We start from the raw sequence: 27,111 nt of genomic DNA, 5'->3' as shown, positions 1-27,111 counted from the left end.
TCTTTTATTATGTCAGGTTAATCACAAAAACCTCCATGCAAAGTTGTGGGAACAATCGTTTTTTTTTTTATGAAAAAAAAAAAATAAATTTAGCCACATGTTGATGTTCCAACCTGAGAGTTATCTTACTGTTTGTAAAGAATGTAATTGCAAAATGTCCTATAACTAAATGGAATAATTTTGTAACTAGGGCTAAAAATAGCCCTACACCAGAACCAACATGTGCTTTTTTTTTTTTGTAAGCAACCAGTAATTTCCATTTAGTATTGCATCGGTCTCTATGGAAACAGTCTTTTCACTCTCACCATTCAGAAAACGGGTTAGAGCTAAAAGCAAAATGTGCATTAGTCCAGACAGATCACACAAGGTCGTTTTGATTCAATCCTTTTTAATGACCTGTTAATCATTTTCTGTACAAGTTCTATAGCCCATGTGTTAAAGAGTCCTCCTGTAGTCATTTCACCTGAACGTCATTTGGCCTATTTTTCTGAGCTCCCTGAACAACCAAGCTCTCCATCGCCCTTTCAAACATCACAATTTTGCAATACATTTCGGCACAGGCTACACACACTCTTCCAGACACCTGCAGCTCCAGTTCTTCAAACACTGCAGATCGATGACAGCAATTTCATACATTTACCGTAAGTTTCCTACCACCAGATACTGAAACACCCCCTCAAGAGGATACACTAATAAGATTCCAGCATGTGATGCTGTAAACACATTACATGGTAGCCCAGCGCTACAGATGGAGATACAGATCTCCTCTTCTGTCCGTAGATGTTAGTAAGGAAAGACATAAGGGAATGCAGTGCTGGGAGGATTTGGGAATGCACACTGAAAAGGGAGTAAGAGGTGATTTGCCAGGCACAGGGGAGTGAGGTACTGCACGTCTCCTCGGTTCAGGAGAGCCAAGGGAGAGTCCGAGTGAACGCTGGTGTCTACAGAGAGCTGGCAGTGTGGGAGCAAAAGATTTCGGGTTTCCCGAAATAAAAATCTAACATTACTGGCAAAATCGAGCTTCGTCTTTCACCACATTTTTACGGCTATGCTGGAGATTTTGGTTGTCAATGTAAACAGCTTGTGATGCCTTTTGTCCGTTTTGTACATAAAATGCGCAAAAAAGAAAAAAAAAAGTAATGCATTCCAGAAAAGAAAAGGGAGGAAAAAAACCTGCTGGATCGAAGGGGGGTGTTTGAGACACTTTACAGTCTAGAAATGTTCTATACAGCTAAATTCTCTTAAAATGTTCTGTACAAGTTTAATACTGGCTCTAAAATACTACTCTCCTGACGACGCACTGCACAACAGACTCCTACCCTGAGATGTAACAAGGAATGCTGGGATAGGTAGTCCTATTTGTCTTTTTTATCTAAAATGTAGATACTTAAAATTCTTACTGTGACACTGCCAACATTTACCACCTAGTGGTAAGCATTGATTAAAAACGTTTTGAAAAGAAAAATTAGTGTTCAACACAAATCTTACAGCAACAGTAGTAGGTGTAATAATAATAATGACAGTATCTATTATTATTACCCTATATAAGAGTTAGTGCTTGTATATACACATGTATAAGTACAATATAGATCAAAAGTGTTGAACAGGAAACAATCTTACGACTTTCGCTGTCAAACCTTTGACAGGTGATGTATTATACACACATATTATACTCAAAGTCATATATAAATGTCTGTTGTGTATGTTTGTATACAAATGGTCTCTGTACATCAGTCTCATGCACAGAAACTTGTAACCCAACTCTTTTTTTGGACATGTACATCATATTTACACAGTCAAGGAAATGGCTTCTTAACCCAGCCAGGTTTAATCTCTTTTTAAAAGTAATTTTATCATGCCTATGCTAAAAACAGACACTCGATTACAGCCCAGTTAAAACCAACTGCAACTTAAATGGCAGCTTGCCCTTATAAGGACAGCGGGCAGAGTTGCTTTAGGCCAGCTGAGCCTCTAGATGGCAGCATGACATGTGGCTTCGTTTAATAATAATAATAAAAACAATACAGAGTACAAAAATCGTAAAAAAAAACTGCCTCCTGCTCTTACCTAAAATTCAAATGTACAGTTTAAAAAGCATCACTGAGAGATGTTCTTTTAGTATTGTTTTAGTGCTATCTACATAATTACACAAAGATCAGTTTAATCACCCTTTTAGTTCCTCAGTTTACGCCTCTTCTCCCTGAAACATGCTACAGCACCTTCTATTGCATCCGACTCGTTCGCTCTGCTCCCGTTAGCAGTAAAACTGACATTAGTACGGCTCGTCATACTCGGCTCAAAATCAAGTTCCACTCATCAGACAGAGTCAATGAATAATTCTGCCATTGTTCACCCACCCTTGTGTCATTTCAAACCTACATGCTGTTATTTCATCTGCGAAACACAAAAGAGAAAGAGTTTAAAGAGTGAGTTCACCTACAAATGAAATTTTGTCATTTCAAACCCACAGACTTACTTTCTTCAATAGAAGATTTTTCTATGTATGAACAAATTTCTCAAAACATCTTCTATGTTCCACAGAAAGAATAGTTAAAATTTTGGAACGGCATGCAGGTAAATCAATTATGAAAAGTCTCTTTAATGCAGCTCTTTTCCATATAATGTAGGTTCACAGCTCCAAAACAAAGACAAAGCGAATGTTTGGTTGTGCAAAAAGATTAATGCATGAATTTTCTATTTCAGTCTGCTCAAACAAAGCAGGCGGACAGCTTCAGAAAACTCTGAATATAGCACAAAAGTCAAATGAAGTACTTCTATGGTGCTTTCTGGACCATTTTAGATCTAAACAGAACTTGTTGCATAGAATAGGGCTGCTTTAAAATCTTCCTTTTTTGTTTTATGACGAAAAAAAAAATATATGTAGGGCTTGTAACAACGTGAGGGTGAGATAAATGACAGATTTTTCATTTTTGGCAAGCTATTCCTTAAAAAGTAAACCCAGGCTTTAATTAAATTGCACTAAACGAATTCAGCTTAATATGATCCAGGATTAAGCATTAAATAATATCTTGAAAAATTGTCTTTTAAATGTTCAAATCTTAAAACTTAAACCTAAATGTGCAAGAAAAAACCTGGACATGAAAGCAGAATTCAATGGTTCTGTCTGACGGTTTAAAAATAAAACTAAACTAAACTGAACCGGCTGAGGATGAGCCCAATCTACAGTATTGGCACCACTTGTTATTTTCATCTCTTCCCTCCCACACAAACTCAACAGCATAGCTTTCTGCTCCTGTTACAGTACATCTCTCGTCCTTCCTGTTCCTGATCTAAACCCTGAGCCCTCCCGCATCCCAAAACCCTGAGATCTATCTTCTTTTAAGTAAAGGTGTGCCCATCTAAATACTGTTTCTTCACTCTGCCTCCCTGGACTCCTACATGAGCTACGAAAGGCCTTTTCTCCTCAAAACGTTCGCCTGCACCATCTGAACTTCCTGTCTGACCCTCTACGAGTAGGAGAGGTGGGATCCGTTGGAAATGTGCGATGTCACTGATGTACTTCGGCTCAAGGCTCCATCTGCGCCCGACCCGCCGGGACCTCCGCCCGAGGCTGTTCTCCGAAGTGGCCCTGGGCTGTTTCTCAAAGCCATCAGGCTGGGGCCCCTCACCGCCAAGCACTCACCCCTTCCTCCGTAGCCACTCTGAGAGGAAGAAGAGGAGGAGGACGATGGAGGAGAAGATGAGGAAAGGGAGATGGGCGGAGGAGGTGGTGGTGGAGGGAGGAGAGCAAGGGACTGGGCAGAGGGATGGGAAGAAATGTGATGCGCGTGGCCATGAGAGGAGGATGAAGATGAGTGGTGGTGACCTCCTCCTCCCCACTCTCTCTCTCGGCTGTCGCGGTACAGGTGTGGCGTGCTCTGGTGGTGGTGGTGGTGGTACTGCTGTGGTATGTAGCGGAGGTGATGGTGCGAGGACGAAGACGCTGAGGAAGCTGGCGAGGCAGAAGAGCGAGAGCTTGGAAAGCCACGGGCGCCATTGCCATCTAAATCCCTCTCTCGGCTGGAGATTTGCTCACCTTGGCTGAAGCTGGCTGTACTGTTTTGACTTCGCCAAGAGGGCGGCGCCGCTGAGTTTTGGACGCCGTGGCTCCACTGGCTGCCTGAGCGGGGCACGGGACGGGACGGCCAGCCCCCGGGTCCGGATGAGGGAGGGTTGGGGTAACCCTGATTGTAAGCCTCAGCAGGGATGCCGCTCAAAGCCATGTTACTGAAGCCCAGGCGCATGCTCTCCGAGTCAAAGGACTCAATTTCTCGAGCTTGGTGTTCGAGCAGAGCCCGGATTCGCTCAGAGCGCTCATTCTGCAGAGACAACATCTCCTCCTCGATCTGAAGAGAGGCAAAGGGGTGACCGAAAGAAAAAGAGTGAGAAAAGTGGGCTATGCATTAGATGCTTATTATTACAGTATTATAGTGTCATCTTATTGAAATCAATTGAGAGTTAAGTTTCATTTATATTATTATCAATGCTGAAAACAGTTTCATCTTACAGCTTAATATTGCGTAAACCATGATATATTTGCAGGATTATTTTTTAACATCATAAAATGTAATACTGACATTTTGATAAATTTAATGCACCCTTGGTGAGAAGGATATATATATATATATATATATATATATATATATATATATATATATATATATATATATATATATATATATATAAAAAATCCCCAATTTTGAAAGCTAGTGTAAATAACATAAGGACAGTTCACTCTAACATGAAAATTCTGTCATCATGTACTCACCTTCTTCAAAACCTGCAAGAGTGAGTTTCTTCTGATGAGCATTTGAGATATTTTGAAGGACACGGGTAACCATACAGTTTGATATGAAAACAATATTTAAAAAGAAAATGCTATGGACGTCAATGGGGACCGGAAATGGTTTGGTTACCAATATTCTTCTAAATATTACCTTTTGTGTTCAGCAGAAGAAAGACATTGGTACATGTTTGGAAAAACGTGAGTAAATGATGACAGAATGTACTATCCCTTTAAAGCAGATCATTATGTTTCGAACAGGTTTTTTCCATCATAACCGATCCATTAAGGATTATTCAACCCATTTCTCTCTCTTACCCTCTGTTCAAGGAGAGCTCTCCGTATAGACACTCTCTGCTCCAGATCTTTGATCTCTCTCTCGTGTTGCGTGTCTGTGTGCATCTTTATTTTGCTCTGATAGGCGTTCAGCAGCTCCAATTCCTGCTGCAGCTGCATGCGTAGTGCTCGGTACTCATCCTCCTGAGTCTCATCCAATCGCAACTGTTTGGTAAACAAAAGAGGCAGGACATCAGTAGAGAAGCAGCCAATAAAGAGATTTAGGTCTAGTGTGGAACAGGAACTGTGGTTTAAGTGGGAAAGCCTCATGAAACATGTCAAGAAAATTTCCCATCATATCTTTCTTCGAAATCTCAATAAAATCTTTTGTTAAAAGAAAATGAAGCATATTTTAGGACAATTAGTTTTTTTTCACACTATTGAGATGTAAGAAATATGAAAAAGATAACATTACTAAAAGCACTTAATTATTGCGTTTATATTACGCAGACATAAAGATAGAATTAAAATAAGCCAATGAGAATAATGTGAATGGGAGAAAATGTTCTTGACTGGTTTATGTGACATTAACTGTTTGCATACATGCATTATTCATTCTGGTTACTGCACGTCATTCTGTGCTTGTGCACCACTTAAAGTGAACTAAAGCATAAAAGAAGGTCTCTCCTTGCCTTACTCACAGCCTGTGTGGACAGCATGTCTTTGATGGAATGGTCGTACTGCTCAGCCAAGATGGCCAGTTTACGTGTCTGCTCCTCTTTGAGTCTCTTCAGTACGGTTTTATGCTCTGATTTGGGCGTGGTCTCCAGCAGGTGGTTGCGCAAGGCTTTGTACTGTCGTGTCTGAATCTTACAGGTGTCTTGGAACTGACGTTTGATCTGGAGCTCTTTCGTCTGAAAGAACAAAGTGCAAGAAACATACTTGAGCACTTGACAATAGCTATTTCTCTGGTGTGTATTTACATCACTAGAATCTTTGATTAGATGTCATTTAGATGGTTCAGTTTAACAGAAGTTCTTGTGTGGTATCTCACGCTTGCAACTGCCAAACATGTCTTTTCAAAAACAAACATCAATCAGTGAATTCATATAACAAACATGATGCATTGGCATGCATTTGAATGAAGTAGAATTCATTCATGGACAAAATAATGATTTAATGATTTTAGACCATGTAAGAAATTATATTCCCCAAATGTTCTAGATGGTAATTAATAACCTTAAAAATAATAATAACTAGGCAATAATCTGTCCATTTGAAAAAAAAAAAAAAAAAAAAAAAATCTGAATTTAGTCCAACCCTGTTGTGCATCTCACAAGCACTAAAGATCCCCTCACCTTTAAGCTCTTGGGTTGCTGGCGGACCTCCACAGCGTGTTTCTGACGGAGTTCCTGTTCACGCCGCTTGTTATACTCCATCTGGTTGGCCAGTTCGCTCTGGTGCTGCGTTCGGATTAGGTCGGCCCGAGTGTGCTGGACCAGCCCCAGCTGCCTGAACTCCAGCTCTTGAGTGGTCTCGTGATGTCTCAACAACATCGCACACTCCAGATCCTTCTGAGTCTGACGTTTATTCAAGTCCTACAGAGACAAGTCAAGATATAGCAAGAGATGCCAGATCAAAAAGTGAGGTAGAAAGCAAAAAAGAATGGAAAAGGCCCTCATAAATGTCTTTGTCTAACCTCTCGGAGCAGGTCCTGCTCTAGATTGTGTCTGGCGAGCAGCATCTTTCTCTTATATTGTCGGCACTGCAGCTCATAATACTGCCTCTGTCGCCGTAACAGCGAAGCCTCTTCCTCAGCCTGGATCTGCTGCAGACACTCTTTCTGCCTCACCAACCATTCCTGCTTCTCTCGCTTCGGCGTGGACTGGTTGTCACTCAGCTCCTGGTGCCATAGTAAAGGATTTCAGGGTGACAAGAGCAAGTTAAGGATAAGTAATGGGACTGATGAATATGATGCAAAAGACGTGAACAAGTTGACCAATGTATTATTTCTTGCTACATCAAGTAGAGCTACTCTGATTTCATAGTCATAAAGCCATAAGGACAGCTGACTCTTCGACAGCGTACCTCCTTGAGCTGCTCCTTGCGTTGCCTGTACTGGCGCTTCTGGGAATCCAGCAGGCTGTTGAGTTCTTTCTTCTGCTGGTTCAATATATGCTGTTGAAATTTTTTCTCTTCCGTCTGTGCAGCTTTAATCTAAAAAAAAAAACCCAATTTAAACATACACCCATTCAAAAGATTTGGGGAAATTAATACTTCTATTCAACTAGGATATATCAAACTGATGAAAAGTGACAGTAAAAGTATTTATAATGTTGTTTATATTCACCATAAATAATGAAAAACAATGCATCCAAATCAGGATATTAGAATCATTTCTGAGGGATCAAGTGACACAGAAGACTGGAGTAATGGCAGCAAACTTAGCTTTCCCATCAAATGAAGAAGATATATCTTCAAATATATCAAATTAAAAAAGGTATTTTTAATTGTTATAATATTTGTTTTTACTGTATTTTTGATCAAACAAATGCAGCCTTTGTAAGAAAACGATATTCCCATTGTTGTACGAAATAGAACAAGGGATTGTGAAAGGTCTAGTACCATTTTCTTTTTTATTTCTCACCTCTTTTTCCAGGATGGCCTGATGTTTCTTACTCAACTTGTCGGCTTCACCGCTGAAGTTGTTTCTCTGGGTCTCCAGCTCTTTGTCCAGTCTGAGCTGATGTTCATCCATCTCAGACTTGAGTTTGTTCTCCAGAGCCAGCAGTTGTTTTTGGTGCTGCCTCCTCATGCGCTTGTAACCGGACATCTGCTCCCTCAGAGCTGAGCCCTGTTCGTGCTCCTGAATCTGACGCGTGACCTGGAAAGACAAAGTTGTCTTAACTTCCGATATAAAGAAAAAACATGGACTCTGAGCTGCAGGTTAGTCAGGAGCTCACCAGAGAGGCTGTACGGATGGTGGCGAAATGGTCTCTGTTCCTGTGCACCCTCCTCCGAGCGGCCGACGACGGCTGCTGTAGAGACTCCATCTCCGGCTGATATGGGTCGTCGTAAATATTATCACGTGCCTGACAGACGGATTGGACAATTAGAAAGATATCAAGGAAAAGACAGTTTCAGAAGACACTGTGCACTGTCTGGCCTCGTTTACGTACAGTGGGGCGGTGAATGATGGAGCTGTTAGACGTGACTGTCTGCTCTCCCTCCTGCATCATGGCCATCTCCGCACTGTCATCGGAGCCATCGGCCAGGCTGTTGACCGAGGAGCTCTGGGAGCTGGCGCTGATGGACATGGAGGGAACAGACTGAGAGCTCTCCATACTGTTCACCGTGCCCATCTGCAGGAGGTACTGCTCTGCTTCCTACACACACACACAAGGATGTCATGGTATTTTCCTGTTTTCTGCAGTATAGAATATCACAAAAGAGCAGACACTGGGCTGAACTGGTCAGAAGGATCAAAGACAATGCTTGGCCATCCTTTGGATGTACCTCTTCCTCCTCTCCTCCTTCCTGTGTGGGGCCATTGTGAGTTTCCTGAAACAGGATCTTCTTCATCTTCCTGTACTGCAGGTTGTCCAGCTCTCGCACGGCGTCTTTGGTGCGTGTGATCAGATCCATCACTACAGAACGGGGGCGCTCTCGGCATAGAAAGTGGTGCTGTGAAGGGAATACACGGTGTGAAACACAGAGCTTCATTACACAATCTCAGTGTGACATTTTTTGTCTTACTAATTATAGCTATTTATGATTTAATTATCAATTTTATCACCTGCAGTATATGCCTAGTACAAATACGATGGGATTTATTAGGAATCCAGTATGAGCTATTAGTCACTAGCCATTAGTGTAAAGGTACCTTTTGTTTCTTAATTTGACTATTTCTACTTTTTCTATCGTTCTTGTGATTGTTATTCTGTTTCTTGCATAATACAAATCAATGGCAACCTGTACAATCATGCACTAAAGCTGCAAAACAGAAACGTATAATGTTACAAAAGAGTTCTGTTTCAAAGAATTGCTGCTGCTCAGACTCAATACTGCAACATTTACCATTTGTTACAACAAAAATTCTTTCATAACTGCTAAACTTTATATTGATCACACATTCAACATTGATAAGAAACATTTATTGAGCACCAAATCAGCATATTAGAATGATTTCTGAAGGATCATTTGACACTGAAGACTGGAGTAATCAGATTTTACATTACATAAGAATTGAAAATGGTTACTTTTAAATTGTACCTTTTCACAGTATTGCTGGTTTTACTGTATTTTGGTTAAATGAATTGCAGCTCATAAAAATTCTGTGTCTTTGACCTCAATCCTCTGAACGATACAGTAGTGCCAGTACTTTTTCAAATGTCTCTAAATTTAGGTCATACGGTCTTAAAAATCTGCTGATGAGATATCATAAACGCTCTTTGATGGATCAAACTGATCACATGTAATGGCCAAGGAAGTAATGGTTGAATTTACAGTTCAAACAGCCAAAAATATTCAAAAACCCATTTCAGCTAAGAACCGCCCCTTTCACATGGGTTCTGCCATACATTCTTTTTCAGTATTTGAAAAAGACATTTCACCCAATTTTGTTTCTATATTGTACTGGAATATAAAGTGCATAATAACTGTGATTATTTCAAACGAATAACAACAAGGCCATTAAGTAATGATGACAGACCTAGCAACAACAAAATTTCCAAGGAGGAGAGAAAATGTGTGACCCTGGAGCACAAAACCTTAAAAGTCTTAAGTTGCTGGGGTATATTTTTTACAATAGCCAAAATAAACATTTTATGGGTCAAAATGATCTTATTATATATTTTACTTTTATGTGAAAACTCATTAGGATATTAAGTATAGATCATGTTCCATGAAGATATTTTGTAAATTTCCTACCATAAATATATCGAAACTTAACTTTTATTTATATTTATTATTTACGATTAGTAATATGCATTGCTAAGAATTAATTTGGACAACTTTAAAGGTGATTTTCTCAATATTTAGATTCCAGATTTCAAATAGTTGTATCTTGGCCAAATATTGTCCTATATCCTAACAAACCATAATTCATCTGAAAGCTGAATAAATAAGTTTTCCGTTGATCTATAAATCTCAATTTCGAAAAAATTAACACTTAAGACTGGTTTTGTGGTACAGGGTCACATATTTTATTGAAATAATGAATACGGTGTCAGAAAGTGTGTGTGTTTGTGTGTTCAAGTCTCACGTTGAGCAGCACATCTGAGGTAGGCCTGTCCTGAGGGATCTTTTGAAGACAAGAGTCCACAAAGTTACGGAAGTAGTCCGACCTGCATTAAAGAGAGGGAGAGACAAAGGAAAAGTTAAACACACACAGAATGCATTAAAAAATAAATACACAGAAAACAAGACACTACAATAAAAATGGAAACTGTCTTTTTTTTTTGTGGAAGGCTTCCAGCCAGCAACTTCCAGTTAATTGAGCTGTACAAAAACACTTGATCATGCTGCTTTGTTTTTCAGGATAGAGATCGTAAACATATCATATTGTTTTTACTGTAGTGAAACAGTACAAAATACAATCTCCTCTTGTTTTTTTTTTTTCTAAGAATCAGAGAACATTCCCTTTCATTACAGGTACATAGTCCATGGACACATTGATAATGGATGATTTATTATTTTGTTACAATAAATTACTGTAATATCTATCTATCTATCTATCTATCTATCTATATTCAGCTTTTGTTGTGTAGCACTAAATTCTAGAATTATACTTTGAATTATGTACTTAGCAGCTGATAAAATAAAAGTTTATCCACAAATTGCAAAACAGAGAAACATAAAAACTGATTGTAAATGAAGAGGAATAAGACTAAACCAAACGGTTAAGAGAAGGAAAGAACAGGAAGAAAATCGAAATCAAAGTTCCTACCAGTGGTTTGACGCCAGGACAGGGCTTTCGTTTTGCGCAATGTGGTATAAGGCACTCATAGCATTCATATTGAACAAGGGTGGCTTCCTTTCAGCTAAACAGAAGGACAAAGAGAAATATAAAACCAGTGCAAACACACACAAAAAGAATTAATTCAGAAGAAAAGGATGGGGGATCAGAATTAGTGCTGCAATGACAGAGACTATAGAGAGGTGCGAGTCAATAAATGAAAACGATAGGAGGTTGAGGGTGAGACCAAGGGGAAGAGTAGAAGTTATCTTACAACCCAAAGCAGCTTAGAGACTAAAAACAAATCCCTTCCACTAGCAAAAGACATAGACACAACACAGACTCACAAGCAGCGAAACACGCTGGCCTAAATAAACCCCCTTAATACTCGACACGACCTGGAGTTTCAGAGGTCAGTGGGAGGTCATGGATCAGTTTCAAACCATCACAAACCTAGTTCGATGCAGGTGATGCCAAGAGACCAGACGTCCACCTTCCCGTCATACTGCCCCTCGTCCATGGCTAGAATCACTTCTGGAGCCATCCTAAACACGAGAGGGGACAGTCATGATAAACAGGACTGTCTTTGCTCTTTTGAAACAAATAAAAGCACAATCTACTGCTCAGAAACTTTAATATTCACAATACAGGTTCTTCCCAGTTCACCCAGCCCATTTTTGGACAAAGGACTATGCCAAATTTGGCAATTTACAACAAAGATTTTATGGCCATCAATATGACTGCCTTTTTTTTGGTCATGAAATGTGTTGAAAAGGGTTATGCAATCCCTGCCATGACTTACAAGTATGAAGTATTAAAGGCATAGTTAACCCAAAAAATAAAAATTCATTAATTGTCATTATTTACTCTCCCTACTGTTGTTCCAGAACTGTAAGACTTTTATTTAATGATTGGTTCTTTTCTGGATCAGTACCACAACATCAGCAGCACCACAAGCATCCGTCGTGATACTCTCGTGAATGGCGGCAGAGACTCATCCGTAAAAGAGGAAATTGTTGAATAAAGTCATTATTTTGGTTTTCTTTGTGCACAAAAAGTATTTTCATAGTTTCATAACATTACTGTCGAATCACTGATGTCACATGAACTTTTTAACAATGTCCTTACTACCTTCAATGTTTACATGAACAGCATTTATTTGAAATATAATTATTTAGGGACAATGCAAGTGTGTTAACTTCCAAAGACTGGTTTCCCTGCTGAATGAAAGTATTTATTTCTTACTGATCTTTCTAACCCCGAACTTTTAAACTGCAGTGTATTTCTTATATCAATGTATAAAAATGCTATAATTATTTGTGCACACTAATTTAGGAGAAGAAATCCTGACTATGATTATATGATGACTTCAAGTAAAATCAAATCATAGAATAAAGTCCCCTCAACCAAACAATCAATCAAATGCATTTTCAACTTACCAGTAAGGTGTACCCACAAAAGAGTTGGCAGGAGAAACAATCGAGGCAGAGCCAAAATCTCCAAGCTTCACCTGACCTGGCTCAGTTAGCAGAATATTACCTGCCTTCACATCTCTGGAAAAAAAAAAAAACATAGAAATAAAGAGCCATGCATCTTTCAGCACTGAAAAAAAAACAAAAAAACAATCTATTGACAACAAGTTGAGAAACCTCAGCAAAGCGAGCTGGTGTAAAGATAAAAACAGAGATCAGGAAGGGTCTCACCTGTGTATCATGTTGTGAGAGTGAAGGTAGGCGAGGCCCTGAAGTGCACCGTGGGTAATAGCAGCTATTTCAACCTCCTGCAGAGGCTTTTTATGCACTGTAGGATAAAAAGACTAAATATTTCATAGTGGAAAAAACAACACAGTCTAGAAATCTGATGATGACAATATTTACACCTACATACACCAGGTGATGATGGTACAACTACAGCACAGCAAATATAAACAGACACCTCTAATGTCAGACAGGACGGCTGAGGAGAGCAGGACAGCTTTATTTGAAAAAGGAGGCGGACGTGAGGAAGGGTAAACATGAACTACTCACCCTCTAAAAGATCAGAGGCTGATCCTAGACAGTATTCCATCACCAGCTAACAGGAGAGATGGACAACATTAGCACACGGCAGACAAACACGTCGCTCACATACGTGTGTGTACGTGCTTACCCATGCTGTGTGCTCCCTGAGGTAGCACCCTTTGTATTCGATGGTATTGGGGTGTCTGAGTTTCTGCAAGAACTTCACCTCCTTTATGATGTCCTGCCATTTCTGGGGACCAACACGCCAGGCATTAGTAAAAATGTGATCTGTGAGTTTTAATCAGTCTGGTTCGGTACTACATAGGTTCAAATTGCATTTTGATCCTGACCTCATTAGACTGCTTGCCACTGAACGACATCTTCTTGATGGCCACCACTTCGTTGGAACGCACATCATGAGCCTGAAAGAAATATACGGTCATACAGAGCTCGTAAACAAATGTCCACGGCACACAAATATTGGCATGGTTTGCTTACGAAGTACACGGCTCCAAAGCTGCCATGACCGATCTCGCGGAGATCAGAGAAGAGCTTCTCAGGATCATCCCTGTAGAAGAGCTCAGACACCTCCGAGTCCTTCGGGGTCCCAGTACGCACACTGGCAGGCATGACGCGCTCCTAGGATGGAGAGAAATAGAGAGAGATGAAAGTGTAACTATGTATGCGAAATAAGCAATTGTGTTGCATTATGTCTATCTGCAACATCACAAAAACAAGGCACTTCTCAACAGGCCGAATCCTTACTGAGATATAACTCAGGACTTCCTATTAGGACTGTCATTATTGATGATTACGGAAATCGGTCGATCATCGTGACTATTAATCAAGAAATTACTTTACTGATTACTTTTCATTGTAATCAAGGTTTTTTAAAAACTGAGTACTCAAGTTAAATAGAGCAATCATGACAGCCCTACGTCCAAAATGAATAAAACCTAATCTTAGAGCCAGTAAAAATGGATTAAGTCACCAGACACTACTTTCATTAAGATGATAATACATAGTTTAAGTAGTAAGATAATGACCTTGATATAGCCTTAGTGATGTGTGTGATTTGAATCAAGGACATACTGTCTTCGAAGACAATATCTCAAGCATTTTTTTTACTGCAAAAAATTATGTATTGTTATATTGTATATTGTTGAGCATAAACCTTTTAAAACATTTTAAAAAATATTTTGAATGGCAGTGTAAAGCTCAGTTCAGCAGACTACACGATTTTAGACTATTTCTTTTTAATATTGTTTTTTTTAACAGCCGTTGCCGATATCTTGAAAAGCAGGGTGGCCAATACATAGCCGATTTTTTATATTATTTTTTATTTTTAATATTTAAGAAAGACTTTAGATGACAATGTATTTTACTCAAATAAATAACTAGTTAATAAAACTATAATTAATAAGGAAGTAAACACTAACCAACAGGGCACTCAGTATTCTGGGAAGTTTGTGTGCATTGGGAAATGGGAATCATATTTTTACATACAGCACACAGTTATAATGACATTAATGTGACAGTGGGCAAATGCATAAAGAGCAGCATAATTTTAAATCATAAGTTTATAGTTTAAAGTAGGGCTGCAACTAACGATTATTTTGATAATCGATTAATCTGTCGATTATTTTTACGATTAATCGGTTTATGTATTTATATTTTAGTTTTTTCCATTTTTCCCCCCAAGTAAATTATTAATAAAGGGTCTTTATCATTCAGCATAGATTTTTAAGAGATTTTAACCATTTTGCATTGTCATATCCTCATCAAAAATATACCTGGAGTTGTTTTATTATGTGTTAGTGATCCTTTGTCGAACTCTTCTGCAATCAAAACACTGACCCATACTCTAGCAAATTTCACAAGGAGATTTCAAATAATGTTTTCACCATGGCAGTCCTTAGAGCTCCTAAAGTAGTTTAACATCCCGAACAAAGCTTAAGGAACATATTTTCATGAAGAATAAGATTGCAGTGCGTTGTATTTTATTATTTACTGGGAAACAGCTTTATAGCTTATGCTGTGAAATTGTAAACAATCCTTCGAATAAAGTGCCAATGGCATGAAACCTGAATGGAACTCACAATTTATAGTAAAATACATCAGAAGGTTGTCCAGAAAAAAAAATTCGGACACACACAAAAAACCTGCTGAGTGAAAAAGAGCAGTGAATACTCAGAAAAAAAAGGGCATTTCAAATATCTTTAAACATTTACCTCTCTCATTCAGTAATAATTAGGCTGCACGACTGAATTTTGAACTGGTAAACGACAAACTGATCACAGAACATGTTTGTAAAGCTTTAAATGTTAACTGTTAAAAAGCAATATTATCAGCTTTTACAACTAAACATTTGCAAACAACATTGTACTGGAGAATCTGCACAAATAAAAGTCTTAGGGGCCGTTCACATATTGCGCCTAAAAACGCGTGGAAAACACTAGGCGCACCGCTTTCTCCTCCTTTCCAAAGCGCTCGTGCAGTTGCGCCCATGAGGCGTCTGCCTTTGCTAAGCAACCATGACGTGCTCTCTCCTTGAAGACGCGGAAATTTCAGCAAAGGATAAATGGATTTGCAGCTCTAAAAATCGCTTGCAGTAGCTCTGCTACTAAATTTATTTTAAAATGGAAATCCATATACAGCTATGATCAGCTGTTCCTTCACCTTGGCTGAGCTTTTAACGTTGTTGCGGGAAAGGATGAAGCTGATTATTTAGTTCTTGTCACATGACCCGCGGTGCGCATCGCGACCGCGTCGCTTCCATTATGAGCGCGCATACTGCGCGCCTACATTGGAAATAACGAACATGAGCACGCAAAAGACGCGATATGTGAACGTTCCCTTAAACAGTTCAGTAGTGCAGAGTTTACAGGTTAATCTTCTTTTTTGAAGGCTCAAAGTAAAGTACTCCCACATCCCGCTGAATGCTGCAGAGACGCTGTTTCGGGAAGCACGTGACATAAAACGAGGCCAGCTATTGGCTGTTCGCTACTTCTCCTGCTGTACAGGCTGAATAAAACCTCCGGTGGCTCATTACTGCCACACTTTGGTCACCGCAGATTTGAAATATGCACGAAATGAACCGCTTACGGCAAATAAGTTATTTAGCCATGAATCGATGACTAAATTAGTTGACAACTATTTTAATAATCGATTTTAATCGATTAAATCGATTCGTTGTTTCAGCTCTAGTTTAAAGCATTCACACGGGCCGACAGTCACACAGAGAACATGCGATCATGCTGGATACACACGCACACTTCACAAGATCTCACAGCTGGATTCTATGTTTGCAAGGTTTGTGAAAATAAATGTTCATTAGTCATTCAAAGATGTATTTAAATAATATAAATGCGTATTTGCTTAATGCTGACAGCAACTGAGAAAGTATTATAATGTTTGCCTATTACTAATAATATAAAAGCAATCGTTATTATACTTTTTGTATACAGTAATTCATTTGCTTAACCGTTCCATCTGGTTATTAGACATCCATATTAGACTTAACAACAGTAAACAAGAGGGAGAATGTGAGCACTGTGTGCGCACAGGTGCTGCCGTTTTCAGCGCCGTCAAAATAAAAGTCCCGACTCGAACACATCGGCCAAGCAGAAAAATGTATCGACCAATGCCGATATTTAAAAATAAAATCCCAAATATCGGCCCATACTAGTGCAGTCTGACATGTTTCTTGTTCACGCACACACACACAAAAAAGATTCATAATAAATAAATGAATAAAACATTTAACAAAAAAAAAGGAGAAATGTCATAATTCTAAAAAAAAAAAAAAAAACATTTTTGGTTGAGGTGAAAATGTTTTTCAGAAATGGAACCAAGTGTGAAAATAATCAAGATACCACTCTAAACTTTTAACGTGAACTCCTCTCATCTCTTCTCTGGCTTAGCATATATGCCACAATCTGGCATCTGCAGCACACCATAAAACACTCAGAAGTCTGTGACCCACTTAGAAGTTGTGAGACTTGATGCTGCGCATTAATAATGAAGATGCAGTAATCTGCCCTGGTTGGATGATTCAAAGTCAGATGTGTCGTTCCTTCTTTTTCATCTTTTCCAATGTTAGCACACCCAATGCTGTTTGTGTGCACTGTGGGAATATTGTTTGAATGTTGCCAAAAATGGTAAAGAAAAAGATCTCATCTGGTTAATTTACATTCAAATACAATCCATAAAGTACACGCACTTCTCTAAATGTAAAGAAAATCCTGATGGCCTCCATCTCATTTGAATATGCATTTCAAACTCACAGATTATGCACAGACAGTGGGAAACATAAATATGTATTCAGGCAGACTGGTTTAGTACAATGTTTGTGAGGGAGTGAAACAATATTTTGGGCTACATTATAGTGATGCAATTAACTATTCTTGTTACTGTAATTTCCCTTTTTTTATCTAATGTTACTCTAAAAACAGCTACAATAAGAACTTATATAAGAAAAAAAAAAAGAAAAAAAACAGCAACTTTGAAAAATGAAAAATATTTGCATGATTTACAGAAAATATTTGGCAGAAACCTGACCTGATGAAACTATTCACGTGATCTCCATGCTCTGGGGATGATCGATACTGAAATCTGATCTAAATGTTTACTGGGTGGTAGCAGCCCATCTACACTCGAATTAAAAAACACTCAGATATGAAGACCATGAACACATTCTCATATTAGTTTTCTTCTCAGACAGGTGGAGACTTGCATTTATTGGGATTCTTTCTCTCTTATCTTGATGTCTTTACTGGCTCTTGAGGCTCAAGGTTTTACAACAGCACAAACAAAATCCAAACAATTTTCCACACTGTATCACCTTTCCTGACTTCACAGAGTCTGTTGCAGAACTGTGAAAAACCACAAACACGGAGCTGTTGTATCAATTCACAAAAATTTAAATCTGAAACACCGCAATCTTGCATACTAAACTATGATTTAACAAACACAACAGACTGTCAGTTTGAGTCTAGGCGTGAGGATTTGCCCTTGATACGTTTTAGTGACATGTAAATGAATAGAAACCACGTAGATATTTGATTTAAGAGATGGGTGAGGCCTATAAAGTCAACATGGACTGTTCGAAACCTATTTTTACCTCTGTAATCTGACAAGCTTCTGAATGAAACACAATATCAAATGGGAAAGGGTGGGACTTGATGTGATCTATTGGGAGTTGACAATGGAGCCAGATGGCTGAAAGCAAGGGGGTTGAAAAATGGGGATCAGGGATGTATCAGTAGGAAAGGAGAGTCGTTTCCTTATATTAAAGATGATTACTAAGACAACAGTGTTCGTAACAGAAATAACAGATTAAGAAAGCAATTTGGTCCATTTCGATTAGGGTCCATTTTGGCTTTAAAAGTTGTGACAAACTGACCTTTTCTTCAGTATTCAAGTGCAACAGATTATCAAAAACCTAAAATCTAGGGTGGACTCTATTCGCTGGTTGTTGACTGGATTTTAAGTTTTGGTCTGGTTTTAAATGGTCTAAACAATTTGAGAGAAATCCTATAGATTGATTTCACTAAAAAGTTGCATTGGGGCATTTTGAACACTACAAGGCCAAACCTATTTTAATAACGGAAACATGTGCAATTGTTCACAACAAGATCGATTGCAGGCTTTCAGGAAATAATCTTCATTTCATGCTAACTCAGAACAAATCTGACGTGGAGCACAGAGGACCTGTGATAGACAACAACTCAGAAAACAACTCCAGAACAGACACACTGATCGAAATATAATCCTTCAACCAGACACCCCTGCACAATAAGTCAGACGGTGACTCAATCACACCGCAGGAGACCAGCAAGAAAGTAAAAGCCAAACAAGTTCATCGGAGTTTCAAAGCTTTTAGAGGCATAGGAAACTTTGGTAATTCCTGGCTGCTGTAATGAAGACTAGAAAATCCATCAAGGAGACGCACATGTCGTTTGGGCTCAGTGGATCACCAGTACTTCCTTTGCTTCAAACAGCCTGATTACAGGGTGGTGGGGGTCTATGGGATGGAGAAGCCTATTTTACACTTCCTGTTTAAAGAAAGGAGGCTCACGTAAGATCCAAGTGAAAACCCACAGCGGCAAACCAACCCACAATATGACTTTTTTTTTTTTGCACATCTGTATATTTAAGGGATGGTTCACTCAAAAATTAAAATTCGGTCATCACTGACTCACCCTCGTGTCATTCCAAACCCATTCGTTCATTTCTGAAACTCAAATGAAGATATTTTATAAAGGCCTAAGAGGGTTATGGCCTTTAACTTTAAGTTAATGTAACCCAAACTTGGATTTAAAAAAAAATCCCAAAAACAATGATGAATTGTTTAAATGTAAATAAAATCATAAATATAAAATCTGTACATTGTATAAAGCAATGATTTTTCTTCTTCTTTTGATTATGCTTACCATGTCTTTTATTAACTTTTGGAAGAATCACAGTTTTAGACAGTGGTTTTCAATTTAAGGAGTAAAATATATCAGGTTTATTTAAAAAACATCTTCATTAAATCATCATATAGACTTGGATTATGGATGAAACATCTGTTAACCCCACCTGATTTCTATCTTCAGTTCACACATATAGGCTCCCAGACCTGGGTGTGTCATCCAAGACTGACAAGTGCATCTTTACAAAGCATTGATGAGGTCTTTGACAGTCTTCTAACATCACACAATAAATATCAAGTATTGATTACACTCAGCATGATGTGCTGTTATTGTACTTAAACGGTAGCCAGTAATGTTTCACTGAGTGCACTTAAGTCCATAATGTGTTTGTGCAGCTGAAGCACACCTTCCACATTACTAAAACCTTTGGACTTTGTGTGCAGGCAGTGCAGCACTTTTGTTGTCCTCGGGGCTGAATGAGTTTTCAAGTGCTTTAAAAAAAAAAAAAAAGTGTGAAGATTAGCATACTATTGTATAAATGCTAATTAGGGATGGAGGGACAGAATCAGTTTCCGGTGTTCTGCTGGAAAAGGGAAACTAAACAATAGAGAAGCACATCAGCTGTCTCTCCAAACTGCATTTTGGGGTATTAGAGACACAGTATTGTCTAAGACGCTCACTAGGTTTTGAAACAGATCCACGAACTTAAAAGGGAATGATTTGGGTTCAAACCCACGGTTATAATGTAATGGTGGACGATGTCCGGCTAGTTCATGACAGGCTCGAGATGAGTCTGTCAACAGCGACAGCCTGAAATCTGTACAGCTAGAAAAGTCTCCCAAGCACCTTTATGTTATATACTCAAGTGTTCAACTAAAACAGAGTGTCTTACCGTGGCGTGCTGCGATCCTGCTCTTTATACCGTGTGAATAAAGTTATCTGGCTTCCTCTGCAGATAACCGTGGCTTTTGCTGTTTTTTTGTCCGCTGCGACGTTTCAAATCAACACACGGTCCATATTTCTACAAACGTCCGCCTTCTAGCGTGCTTAAGAGTATAATATGATAACGGTGAATGTCGTACAATACTTTAGTGTCTATGAAGTCTTTATCTCACCCTTTCGCTAACGGTTCGTTAGCCAGCTAGCCAAAGGTTTGCTCTTTGAATACGGGCCGCGGCTGGTGTACCTGCTCGCCCGCTCCCGCGCCTAGCATATTGCACAGTTACATCCGCACTTTTGATTCTCGGTATGATTTGAAGACTGACTTATTATGTGTCCGATTGTCTTTCTATCTAACCCCCTTTTTTGTCCAGGAAACGCAAAATGGCTTCGTGGGGCGGGAGCCAACCGGAAAGAAGGTCAAAATTATTTACCGTGTGTTTCCGGTGAAGAGTGGCGTTGGGAATCTGCCATCTTGAAAAGGTCACAGAAAGGCACGCATATATATATATATATATATATATATATATTCAAAGAGTTTTCTTTATTTTCATGACTATGAAAATTGTAGATTCACACTGAAGGCATCAAAACTATGAATTACCACATGTGGAATTATATACATAAAAAAAAAGTGAAACAACTATATATATATATATATATATATATGGATACTCCAATCAGGATTTTTAGAAATTTATTCAGGGCCTGAATTTCATTTTTGCAAATGGGGAATTTGAAGAGAGAAAGAGCAGACGTGGTGATTCACTCCCACTGTTTGTCAAGTTACTTCACACACAAGGTTTTCAAATTACTTTAAACATTATTTAATGAAGAAATATAGCATTATAATTATTTCACCCGCACCAGACAGAGACGGTGCCGCTGCAAGTCATGCAAAACCTCTCACAGCAGGCACATCATCAACTTGAGATAATTTTTTCTGAGATCTGCCTTTTTAGAGACTGCCGATCAATCATCCCAAAGCAATTATCAGCCGATTGTGATCAGACGCTGATCAATCGGAGCACCCTTAGTACAGATCCTTGCAACATGGGACTGTGAATTATTATGCTGCAACATGAGGTGATGGTCATGGATGAATGGCACAACAATGGGCCTCAGGATCTCATCAAGGTATCTCTGTGCATTCAAAATGCCATCAATAAAATGCACCTGTTTTCGTTGTCCATAACATACGCCTGCCCATACAATGGTCGCCATGATTTTGTGAAGTAAGACCTGGATCCTGGATCAAAATCTATTGATGATCCTGGATCAACATTATTGTCCAAAAATATTGACTTAACACAATACCTAACCCTAAACCTAACTCTACCAATAATTTATTCCTAAAATCTGTGGGAAATGATAGCTGATTAAAAAGAGTGTAGAAGAACCTAACCCTGATTGTAAGCCTAAAAAAGATATTTCCTGAAAAGTTATATCTCAGTTCTGATTGGTTGATTGGAATGTTGTTCCAGTTGGGTGTTGGGTGAGGAGCCCAAGATGGAGCAGCACAGCCGCAGAGCCAGGGTGACGTCGAGGATCCGGAGGGCCTAGGTGGAGCAGAAGGCTCAGGCGACCAAGGCGGAGGCGGGGTCCTGGGAGACCGCTGAGGAGCCGGAGCGACCGAGGATGGAGGTGGAACCAGAGGGAAGGAGGAGCCTGACAGAGCCGGAGGGATGGAGTGACGAGGTGGAACCAGAGGAGTGGAGTCCCGAGGCGGCGGATGGTCGACGACTGACCAAGGTGGAGCCGGAGGGACGAGGGAGCCCGGTGGAGCAGGTGGGATGCCAGGCCACGGTGGAGACGAGGGAGCTAAGAGCCAAGGCGGAGCCGCTGGGTCGAAGGACCGAGGAGGAGTCCAGGGTTCGGAGGCTGGAGGCGGAGACAGGGCCTTAACACGCCAAGGCGGAGCTGGAGACTGGCAGTCCAGCGGCGAACCATCGCGCCCAGATGGCGCGGACTGAGGGTGAGCTGCGGGACTGACTGGCACCAGCAGAGATGACGAGGAACTGGCAAGTCTAGGAGGAGGAGAGAGAGGAAGGATGGGAGGAAACACAGGAGGATCAGGGCTGGACGGAACCAGCGGAAGTGGAGCAGAGGGACTGGCAGGTCTAGGAGGAGGTGGGAGAGGGAGGCTGGGAGGGAACCAGCGGAGATACAGGAAATTCAGAGCTGGGCGGAACCAGCGGAGATACAGGAAATTCAGAGCTGGGCTGAACTAGCGGAGACACAGGAAATTTAGGGCTGGACGGAACCAGCGGAGAAACAGGAAATTTAGGGCTGGACGGAACCAGCGGAGAAACAGAAAGCTCAGGGCTGGACGGAACCAGCGGAGAAACAGAAAGCTCAGGGCTGGACGGAACCAGCGGAGAAACAGAAAATTCATGGCTGGGCAGAACCAGCGGAAATGGAGCATAGGAACTGACTGGAGGAGGTAGGAGTGGGAGAGGAAAAAAATAAATAAATAAATGAAAGAAAAAACGCCACTAAATTAACTACACTGTTGTGGGTCCGTGATTATGTTACAAACTGAGGTAGTGCTAAACGTAAAACAAAGTGAGAGATGAGGATCTGGAACAAATAAGGAGTTTACTGATGACGAAGGAGGTACAGACTATATTAACAAGACAATATAACAAATAACAGCATTAACATTCAGGTTAGCACTCACATGCAGCTTTGACACATTTACACATATATTCAGTATACATTCAACAAACAACAATCACGGACAAGGGAGAACTAAACAGACCAGGTATTTAAACACACAGGCGATGAGGGAACTGGGGACAGGTGAGGATCAATCAATTAACTAAAACAAGAAGAGTCTCCACTGTGAGACACCAATGTGTCCCTGAGCAAGACACTTAAACCCTAGTTGCTCCAGAGGCGTGCGACCTCTGACATACATAGCAATTGTAAGTCGCTTTGGATAAAAGCGTCTGCTAAATGAATAAATGTAAAATGTAAATGTAAGAGGAAGACCAAAAATGGAAACAGAAAGTTCATAAACGTGACAAAGAGTAATTGCAAGAGTAAAATTAAGTCAAATCAATTAGCATTTATTTAATACAATGTAAATTGTTTCAAAGAAATTTCACATCAATAAACAGGACAATAACAGTGGAAATGCTGTACATTTTAAGCCGCAGCTAGGGCAGCACTATATTATCATTATTCAGCTCATTTATAGTTTAATTTTCTTTCAATTCAGTTCAGTCATTTTCAAAGTTCAAAAGTTATGAATTCAATTCAGATGTAAAGCAGCTTTACAGAAGGCAATAATACTATTATTCAGCTCAAGTCAGTTTAATGTTGATTAATTTCAGTTCAGTAACAGTGTTCACTTTAAATTATGTTCTCATCTCATGGCGTTAGTGCAGTTAAATCGACTGATCAAAGGACACAAAGGTGAAATATCCAGCCGAAACTGATGAAGTTTGAAAAGGGATGAATAATGATAGATAATATGCACTTTGAAGTGCAAAGGTATTTTGTCTGGGTCCAATCTCTCTGTGAAAGCTAATGTTTTTTCCCAAAAAATTTACTTTTGAATTCTTTAAAAAGGGTGTCAACATGAAGTTCATTTTTAAACATTTTGCTGCCTAAAGAAGTGGTTCTTGGATCACTTCTCTCCTCTGTCTACATGGCATCATAAGGTTCTGTCATTCAGAAACATGGCTTTTCATATCACTGCTATGCTGATGACACTCCACTCTACCTCTCATTCCATCCTGATGATTTGACGGTAGCTATTCGCATCTCAGCTTGTCTAACAGACATTTCTTGCTGGATGATGGACCATCACCTTCAACTCAACCTTGCCAAGACAGAACTGCTTGTGATTCCAGCAAACCCATCGTTTCATCACAATTTCACCATCAAGTTAGTCACATCAACCATAACTCCTTCAAAAACAGCCAGAAGCCTTGGAGTTATGATTGATGATCAGCTGACTTTCTCAGACCACATTGCTAAAACTGTCCGGTCCTGCAGATTTGTTTTATTCAACATCAAGAAGAACATACCCCTTCTTTCAGAACGTGCTGCATAACTCCTTGTTCAAGCTCTTGTTCTGTCCAGGCTGGACTATTGCAATGCACTCTTAGCAGGTCTTCCAGCCAGTTCTATCAAACCTTTACAATTAATCCAGAACGCGGCAGCAAGATTAATTTTTAATGAGCCAAAACTAATACACGTTACACCTCTGTTTATCAATTTGCACTGGCTTCCAATAGCTGCTCGCATAAAATTCAAGGCATTGATGTTTGCCTACAAAACCACCACTGGCTCTGCACCCATTTACCTAAATTCATTACTTCAGACTTATGTGCCCTCTAGAAGCTTGCGTTCTGCAAGTGAACGTCGCTTGATTGTGCCATCCCAAAGAAGCACAAAGTCACTTTTACGGACTTTTAAATTAAATGTTCTCTCCTGGTGGAATGACCTCCCCAACACAATCCGAGCAGTCCTTAAAACACATCTCTTCCATCTTTATTTGACCCTCTAGCACTCTGTATTCTAATTCTATTCTTTAAAAAAACAGCGAAAAAAACACTAGCTTACTCTATTCTTTTTCTATTCTATCTGTTTTTCTTTTTATTTATTATATTATTTAAAAGCCCTTGCTACATGTGCTGTGTTAACCTAACTGAGACTTGTTATAGCACTTATATATCATTGCTCTTTTTGTTGTTTTTGATTGCTTCCATTGTCCTCATTTGTAAGTCGCTTTGGATAAAAGCATCTGCTAAATGAATAAATGTAAATGTAAATTGATTGCCAGTTACTTACCCATATGAATTAATTTATTTTGAACTATTATTAATTTTCAAAAAAATAAAAACAAATAAAATCAGTTCAATATCCAAACATACTTTATTGACAGGCAGGTACATAAAAATGTATACACTGAGGCCAATGTAATCAATAAAAAATGTCATTACCAAACATAAACAAAAACAAAACAAAAGTAATTGAAACTGTACTGACATGTGAATGAGCCATGGTTTATCCTGAAAGAGAACTGACAAAGTCCTGTGTAGGAATAATGTTTATTCATGTTGTATTATGACTGTTTGCAAAAATAATACAATTCGATTTTTTTTTTTGTACTATACAATTGGAACCTGCTAAATAAACAAAAACAAAAAGTAAACAAAACAAAAGGATAAACCAGGATACTTTATACAACAAAAACAATTTCCATTACAAATTGATGTATTTGCAGAATAAACACATATTTATTGAATTAATACAACCGTACACAAGAGAATGGTATCTATGACATGAAATAAGCATGATTTGTTTTCATGGATGTCAGTTTAGAATTTTTGTAGTGTGTACTTGTGACATTGCTGCTAATAACTAAGAGATGATCAACAGATTGTAAAAACTCCTGTTAACCATATCCATTTCCTTTTAATGTTTTATTAAATTCTTTATGAAGAGCAGGTTTATAATTGGTAAATATCTAATTTCTCATATTAAGAAATAATGACATACTTAAAATCACATGTGAATGTGCAGTTAAAGAATACACACGAGCTCATCACCTGAGGCTATTCAGGTTTGTCCATATAATACTGGTAAAACTAGATGACTAAAGCTAGTCATTATCAATGCAAATGACACTTGACACTTAAAATTATATGAAACTGCCACTTGGTTAAAAATAGTAATAATACAAATCACTTATTTTACACTACATTGATTAAGATATGTCAGCAACAAGCATACAATTTTTTTTTAGACAGATTTATATCGGTTTCTTTAAATACTTTTTTGTAGTCCATACATTATATTTCTCTCTCTCTGTCTCTCTCTGTCTCTCTCTGTCTCTTTCTCTCTCTCTCTCTCTCTCTCGTTTGAATTTATTAACATATACAGTAACCAAATACAACATAACATTCATATACAAATACAAAATAACAAATTCTGTTATTTTCAACTTTCTATTCATCAAAAATTCATGAAATAAATTTATCAGTTTTCACCAACAATATTAAGCTGGTTTTAACATTTCTCATAATAATAATAATAATAATAATAATAATAATAATAAATGATTCTTGAACACCATCAGCTTATTAGAATGATTTCTGAAGGATCATGTGACACTGTAGATTGGAGTTATGTAATGAAATTTCAGCTTTGCATCACAGGAATAAATGACTATTTAAAATATATTCAAATAGAAAACCATTATTTTTAATTGTAATATTTGTGTAAGAGTCTTTCCTAAATATTTTCACGTGTTCATATGTATATTTATTTTTTACTATAGCACAAATTAATTTTAAGATGTTGTATAAAATAATCAAAGCAGAGAAGACTAAGATTCTTAGACTCACTGGATGTTTTATTTTTTATTTTCAGGAAAGTTTATTAGCGAAAAAGAAAACAGAAAACTTATTAAGTACTTATAATGTAGGTTTGCTCTGTCATGCTCATTCAGAATTCTGCTTTGTATTAATATTTATAAGTGATGTCATTAAAATCCATGTGGAGACAATTGAAATGTAATGTGGTAAAGTGTAGTGAATTGACCTTGAACTGGAAGATAAGTAATCCTTAACTTTACCTGTAAAGGTGACTGGGACATGCAGTAAATACACAATAAAGAAAAAAAAGATGAGTCGCACAATCATGGTGGTTGGGCAGAGCATACTTGGTAAACACAGCAACACATGCTTTATGTCTCATTAGAGACGAGAGTTAAGGAAACAGCAG

The 27,111-nt window shown here is 38.7% G+C and overlaps 1 protein-coding gene across 2 annotated transcripts; it reads right to left on the bottom strand.

The window, feature by feature from the left end:
- Positions 1-371: 371 nt before the first annotated feature.
- Positions 372-20,792, bottom strand: taok2a (TAO kinase 2a). 2 transcript variants are annotated; one of them, XM_059553258.1, is made up of 20 exons: positions 20,324-20,792; positions 13,514-13,654; positions 13,366-13,437; positions 13,164-13,265; positions 13,043-13,088; positions 12,719-12,815; positions 12,455-12,568; positions 11,469-11,560; positions 11,007-11,100; positions 10,323-10,404; positions 8,576-8,743; positions 8,239-8,445; positions 8,023-8,151; positions 7,707-7,943; positions 7,148-7,276; positions 6,759-6,962; positions 6,418-6,657; positions 5,752-5,973; positions 5,102-5,284; positions 372-4,346 (listed from the first exon to the last, which is right to left on the bottom strand). In XM_059553258.1, exons 2-20 carry the CDS (start codon positions 13,643-13,645, stop codon positions 3,468-3,470), a joined length of 3,429 nt encoding a protein of 1,142 aa, XP_059409241.1. In that variant the 5' UTR covers positions 13,646-13,654; positions 20,324-20,792; the 3' UTR covers positions 372-3,467. The 2 variants fall into 2 exon arrangements, with proteins under 2 accessions (XP_059409241.1, XP_059409247.1); XM_059553264.1 differs by having other exon boundaries at positions 5,761-5,973.
- Positions 20,793-27,111: the final 6,319 nt, after the last annotated feature.

This window comes from Carassius carassius, chromosome 1 (assembly GCF_963082965.1).
Source record: "Carassius carassius chromosome 1, fCarCar2.1, whole genome shotgun sequence".
Lineage (NCBI taxonomy): Eukaryota > Metazoa > Chordata > Actinopteri > Cypriniformes > Cyprinidae > Carassius > Carassius carassius.
This window is presented reverse-complemented; position numbering and strand designations above follow the sequence as displayed.

Coding starts and splice junctions, on each gene's coding strand:
- taok2a (XM_059553258.1), bottom strand. CDS start 13,645: ATGCCTGCCAGTGTGCGTACTGGGACCCCGAAGGACTCGGAGGTGTCT. Junction 10,405..11,006: donor GTCCTGGCGTCAAACCACTG/GTAGGAACTTTG, acceptor TCTTTAATGCAG/GTCGGACTACTTCCGTAACT. Junction 8,446..8,575: donor AAGGAGGAGAGGAGGAAGAG/GTACATCCAAAG, acceptor GTGTGTGTGTAG/GAAGCAGAGCAGTACCTCCT.